The 7,063-nt window shown below is 44.0% G+C and overlaps 1 protein-coding gene across 1 annotated transcript in view; it reads right to left on the minus strand.

Annotated features, from left to right (window-relative positions):
• Positions 1-2,307, minus strand: part of LOC133497660 (plakophilin-3-like) — a 30,804-nt gene extending 28,497 nt beyond the window's left edge. Inside the window, exon 1 of the mRNA XM_061813731.1 lies at positions 1,972-2,307. Within this exon, the coding sequence (XP_061669715.1) occupies positions 1,972-2,182 (211 nt within the window). The 5' untranslated portion in view covers positions 2,183-2,307. The remainder of the gene's footprint in view (positions 1-1,971) is intronic.
• Positions 2,308-7,063: the final 4,756 nt, after the last annotated feature.

Consider the following 7,063-nt stretch of genomic DNA (forward strand, 5'->3'; position numbering starts at 1 on the left):
TGTTGCATGTTTATTGGGATGTAGGAGGAAACCGGAGCACCCACCCGGAGAAAACCCACGCAGGCACGGGGAGAACACAGCAAATTCCACGCAGGGAGGGCCGGGATTGAACCCCGGGAACCTCACAACCGTGAGATCAAACGCTTTTCCAGCTGCGCCACCGTGGCGCACTGATATGACGTATTTTGTGTTTTGTGAATTCCAACACTGCGTGAAATAAAAATGTCGACTTGACTGGGAACATGTCAATTAGCAGCATGTGAAGCTAACTTTTCCAGTCAACTACTACGCCAATTTATTCCTTATCAGCGCGCCAGTGTTGTTGATTTAAGCTCAGTCCTTGGACAAGAACCTCTTATCTACCGCACAAAAATCACATAACACACAAACCACAACACTCAAGCGCAAAAAAAAAAAAAAGCAAAGCAAGCAGTCAGAGCAAATTTTCACGAGTCTGAGTACAAAATTCCGATATTTAAGGCTACTGTATTTAAAAATGCATGATTTGCATTCGATCACGTCGCAGCGCATAAATGAGCACCTTATGTAACATAAGCTAAAGGCTAATTCGCTTAATTTTTCTTTATTTTTATGTTTGCGGCCATTCAAATGAAACAAACTCTTTTTATAACGACAAAATGTCAATTTATGAATTCAGCACAAGCAGGGATAATGTAGCATCGCTTTGCTCATCACAGTCAATTATCTGATTGATGTATCGATCGTTGGTTCTCTTTTCAAGTTATATTCCATTCTTTTTTAAAAGTAATTTAAATCTAACAAACAATGCGAAAGTTTATGCAACAAAAAATGATCCAATTTTAAAAAATCATTGCCATGTTAAATAGCACAAGCGCAAGGCTACACTTTCATAGTAAGGCTATTTATGGTGTGTAATTATTTACTTTATTATGCATTAAGATTAAGATTTTTTTCTTTTTACTGTTTGATTGCATTTTATAATGTAATTCAAAAATTTTCCATAAATACCTGTCGGGCTAAAGTTGCAAGTTATTGTAACGAGTATGGAACATAGACATAACTTGAAAGTTATTAAGTGGCTCGTTATATATACAATAACGTTTAAGTGAACTTTATCAGGAGGATCCCAGCGGACCGCATTCCACGCCTCCATCGATAAGGCCTGGTCGGGAATGAGATCCTGCCCCCAAATGGAGGAGTTCAAGTATCTCGGGCCCCGGTCTTGTTCACGAGTGAGGGAAGAATGGAACCGGAGATCGACAGGCGGATCGGCGCAGCGTCTGCAGTGCTGCGGATTTAGTATCGGCCCGTGGTGCTCAAGAACCAGTCGCTCTACGTTGCTACGCTCAAAATCCCGGATACAAGCGGCCGGAATGAGTTTCCGCCGCAGGGTGTCAAGATCAGGTGAGAAGCTCGGTCATCAGGGAGGGGCTCAGTGTCGAGCCGCTGCTCCTCCGCATTGAGAAGAGCCAGTTTGGGTGCCTGGGGGCCTCGCGGACGCCTCCCTGGTGCGGTTGTTTTACGATTTCCGTGCCTCTGTGCATTTTCTGAGCCGCTTATCCTCACTAGGGCCGCGGGAGCGCTCGAGCCAATCCCAGCTATCGTCGGGCAGGAGGCGGGGTACGCCCTGAACTGGTTGCCAGCCAATCGCAGGACACTTAGACATGAACTGCGCACTCGCAATCACAACTAGGAGCAATGTAAGTCTCCAATGAATGCATGTTTTTGGGACGAGGGAGGAAACCGGAGACCAGGGAGAATATACAAACTGCACACAGGGGTAGCCGGGATTTGAACCCCAGTCCTGGGAACTGTGAGGCCAGTGTACCACAGCTGCACCACTGTTCCACCATTTTACGATAGCCTTATTTTGTAAAAGTTTTCCTGACCCGGATTAAACGTGCAAGGCAAGGTCAACGTGAAGTTGAAATGTGCACAAAGGAAGTTAAAAAATAAAATAAAATAAAAATAATAAAAATCAGCAGTCACCTGCCGGTCCGAGCGACGCGTCCACGTCGTTCAGCCTCCCCAGCGACGGCGACTTCTTCTCGGCCAAGCGGAGACGAACCTGCTCCTGGACCCTGCGCGCCTTGGCCCCGGCGTCCGAGCACCGGACGTCCGAGGGCACCACGTAGGCGGTGCGGGACGAGTTGGGCTGCAGGGCGGACAGGAAGCAGCCGTCGGCCACGGCCACGCTCATCTTGCCACCCGACGGGAGAGCGACGAGTTCCGGGCGGGAGGGAGAAGACGAATCGCCTGCGGCGGCTCTCACTCGCGGACTGAGCGAGGAAGGGAGGAGTCCGTCGGTCCTCTGTCCGCTAAGAGGAGCCGGGAGGGGGGCGGGGCTGGGGCCGGAGCCCCTGGGGGCAGTCGTCGAACCTGCTGACTGACTGCAATGGAGATCGCAAACGAAGTCCACGAATACAAGCAGGATCTGGGACAACGCGCTACCACAAATTCAGACAAATACATTTGAGGACGTATTCTTCTATACTTGGGTACTTTGTGTCATTTGGTGTATTGTCGTGCACTGGAATATAGTGTGCACTGTCCTGTCCTTTTATACAGTGGAGTGTACTTTTGTGTAGTGTCGTGTACTTCGGTGTACTTGCACCGTGTTGTCATGGATTGTCATGCACTTTTGTGTTTAATGCCATGTACTGTAATATAAAAATCATTTTATGTGGATATGTGGATACTTCTGTGTCCTGGCATGTAATTTCATCAGCGTACTTTTGTGTAGTAATTTGTAATTTTGTGGACTGTACAATGTTTGCAGATGAGCGTGTGCCCCGCCTCCTGCCCAAACTTAGCTGTGATTGGCTACACTCGAGCGACCCTTGTGAGGATAAGTGGATGGATGTAGTGTACAATAGTGTAGTGTTGTTTACTTTTGTGGAGTGTCGTATCCGCTTGTGTACTGCACAGCAGTGCGTTTATTTTTGAGTTGTGTAGAACCGTGTTGCGTTGTATACATTTTTTTTTGTAATTTAGTGTACTTTTCTGTGGTGTCACGTACTCTAGTGTACTGTATTACAGTGGTGATTACTTTGAAACAGTATACCATGACTGTAGTGTAGTGTGCTGTACTCCCTCATTAGTTTCCCATTACGCCTGTTCGTAGTAACAGTAAAAAGGTCGTGACCTTGGCAAACGTGTAGCTCGGAATGTGGCGCGCGCACACACACACACACACACACAGTCATGTCCACACCCACTTTAAAATCTTTTTTGTGTTAAGTGTGTTGTGTTTATTTTTTTTCTTTGGCTCCACCTCCTCGCCCGCTTCCGCGAATCATCCCTCATGCCGGGATGCCGACCGGCCGACGGGATTATCTGGAAATTCCGAAGCATTCCGCGGATTTTGAGGCAGATGCGAGCACACCAAGGAGACAAAAAAAGTGGAAAGTCAGTCAAACCTTCAGTTATCTTAAGCTCAATGCTAACACACAATGGGAAATGCCTTTGACAGGCTATCAAATAGCATCCCCGTGGCTGTGTTATAAATAAATGTTTGAACACAAATGGTAAAGCCACACATGTAGACAGACACTGTCGTCACACAGAGTGCAAGTAGCCAAAGCTTAGACTCAAGTAAGGCTACTTTTACTTTACAGTAAAATTACTCAACTAAAAGGAAATAGAATTCCACAAAATGCTTTCTTGAGTAAAACCAAAACATATAGATTACGTAAGAAATCGTTAATAAAAATCAAGGCAGCAAGTGGTATGTAAAAATAAAAGGCGTGCTGTATTAACTATAATGAAGTATAATCCATTCAAAGTGGGTTAGCACCAACCTTGGCTCACAGTAACATATTCTTTATCCTCTGAAAAGAAGGCTAAAGAATAATATTATTACTGCAGTTTAGTGAAGCGCTCTGACCGTCTCCATTTCCACATTATACTGCCCCCAGGTGGCCGAGGCGCACACGCAAGAAGGAGCGGCACAATGTCCACCGGAGTGAAAAAAAAAAAAAATAATTTTTTTGTTCTTTTTGCATTGCGTTGAACCGTCTTTGCTGCATGTTTTCGTTTTGCGGCGCGAAGGACTTCAAAGCGTTCCTGGCGTTCTGGCCCTCCACGTGGACTCCCAAATCCCACCTGGATTTCATTGCGCGTGCTTTCAGCAGCACCTGCCGCCTGCACATTTTCCCATTGCGGCGCATCCATCACACCCTCGTCCGCTTCCGATGATTTACGATTTTCATTTATGAGCCCCGTCTGACCTCGACAGTGGGGAAGCGTTAGACCACATTTGACGTTTACAGTAATATGAAAAAAATGAATTTACAGTTGTGTTTTTCTTCGTATAATTCATGTAACTCGATTCCTCATTTATTAAAAAAAAATGAAATGCAAAATGTTTGGAAATAAAATGAGCCTATTTAAGAAAATTAAAAAAATTTAAATGATTTAACATTTTTGTATTTAAAATTATTCAGGCATTTAACAAACCATAAATTCAGCTATATAAAATGGTACTTATTTATTCTATTCAAAATTAATTACTTTTAAAAACTGTACATGTAAAAAAAAAGGTTTGAAAATATGTTTACAATTATTTACAAACAATTGTACATGCAAAAGTATTTTTATGTGCTGTAAAATAAATATACTAATTATTTACTCGGGTTTAAATGTGGAAAAATAATTGCAGCTGTCTACTTCTTCATTTTACAAACATTTTTAATTCGCAAATCAACAAACTGAGTTTCACTCAAATAAAACATTTGGCATTTTGATTGTTCTGTGTCGAAAACAATGACCCCATTTTGAAATGAATAATTGAATTAAAAAAGGACATTTTCACAAACCAAATTTCGGAAAATATAGACCGGGTATAAACACACACGCACGTGCGTGCGCGTTGGCACCGCCCACATTTGAAGTCCATTTGTTCGATTAGGACGCCCCCCGGTGGCATTTATTGTAACTACGACGTAAAGACGTCATCAGGAACCTGCGTAAACAAATTGTTCCTAAAACTCGCATCTCAACCATTAAAAATAGATGTTATTGATAATGTCTCTTTTAAGCGTCCAAGGACGCTCTAAATTATCTTCTTTTGTCAAAAGATGATTTTTACACTGCAAATATGGGATCACACAAATGTCATTTTATAGAAGAGACAAACAGAAATTAATTCTTGCATTTAATCATTCACGCTTTCAGTCTGAGATGACTGCGGTGGAGATCATTTTACGACGATTTTCACTTTACGTGGACTTTAAGAACATATTTGAAATAAGGTAACTAAAACATGTGCAACACTTTCCAAGAAAATCTGTATTAAAAAATAGCTAACGAGAGCTTTAAGAGGCAAGGAGATTGTCACCAACCTCCGGTTACGGGGGCGGACCCAAATGCAGGACTCCGAGGCGGAGGTATAATGTTCAATGTGGTTTATTCTGGAAACTGGGTTATACACGGTGTAGCAGTCCAAAAAGGCAAAGGAACAGAAACGCTAGGCTAGGCGGGATCCAAATGACATGCAGCAAGGTGCGATGACTTTGGGGCAAACTAACAACTCACCAGGACAGGATCAAACAAAAGGGCACAGAATCGCTGTGACTAGGGTTACTCTAACTTACACGCGGAGCAGAGTCCCACAGGCAGTGAATGCAACTCACTAACACAAGGCAACGAACTGGCAAATGCCAGTGACAAAAACTCCAACTTAAATGCCTGTCTACAGTCCCAATGTCTGCCCGGAGCAAGTGGCGTGGCCACGCCCCTCTTGGCAGTGGCCAAGTCTTGCTCATGACAGCGATAAATTCTTTCACCTGTGTTTGAAGGCTATTCCAGGAAAGTGGAAGCGCCACGAGAAAGCATCCCCACCTCCCCCGATTCAGCACTTAGGACTTGGATCACCTCTTGTCGTCTGAAACTGCTCAGTGATCTTTGAGTAGAGAGCTAACCTAAGATGGCAGCATTCCTTCAACAGCCTTGTACCGTAGATGAATAGAGCAATGATTTGTGTCAAGGATCGGCTAGCCTTGGTCCTGTACTGGACTGGACTTTCAAAACTCACTTCCCATGACACACAGAGTTGTGTTCAACCTAATTAAAAAATAATACATGTGCAAATAATTTTCAACCCACATTATATCCAAGTTGTAAAGAGCTTCTCGAATGAAGGGACTCGCATAATAATGTATACAATCATCTGGATAAAAATGAAAATTGTCTCTAGCCAGACTACGAGTGATAGTGAGCAAGATTAGTATGGGCCTTGAGATTGAGCCTTGGTGAACTCCTTTAGAACGATTGACCCATTCAGCTTTGGGGAGGGACCAGTGAATACCACGATTACAGGAATGTCAGTATAGATACGTTTCCACATAAAGACACAACTCACACATTATAAAACAATGTTATTTACTAGATTTTCAATTTTTCATCACCTGTCTGACGATGACAGGAAGTATGTGGCGACCATTTTACACCAAACATGTCATCGAAAATGAAGGTTTCATAAAATAACCACCCAAACGCAAGTGTTTTTGTAAAATACATTTAATCCCTTTTATATTCGGGCAAACAAGTCACCCGGAGCGGGTGGCTGTGGGAGGGGCCTTCGGGCCGCCGGCACCCAATCAGAGTGCAGCAACGTCCCGCGCAAGGCACGGCCCCGCCCCGCAGCTCCGCCCCCTCGGGGACGTACCAGACAAACGAGGCACCTGCTAATTAGTACTTTTGAGTGTAAATACGACGAGAAGAAAACACCGAAGAGGACGCGACGTCTGATTGGTCGATGGCTCGTTAAGGTTGATCTCCGCGAATGGGACGACGCGTAAGCGACGATGGCGTCGAGCGCAAAGCTAACACTTTGCGACGACGACGACAAACGAGCGCCAAAATGTTCACGACGCAAGTAGAACGGGAACGACGAGACCGGGCAGGGGCGTCCAAACTGCGGTTATTATGCATGCAAATGGAGCGTAGCAGTTAATATTTATAGATTTTTAAAAAAAAACGCACATTCCCCTTTTGTTAGCGGAACTTTTGATCTTTCTTCGATCCTTCATTAATCCTGAATCACGTGCATAAACATTTGGAGACTTTTGGTAAACACGAT

Source organism: Syngnathoides biaculeatus, chromosome 3, assembly GCF_019802595.1.
Source record: "Syngnathoides biaculeatus isolate LvHL_M chromosome 3, ASM1980259v1, whole genome shotgun sequence".
Classification (NCBI taxonomy): Eukaryota; Metazoa; Chordata; class Actinopteri; order Syngnathiformes; family Syngnathidae; genus Syngnathoides; species Syngnathoides biaculeatus.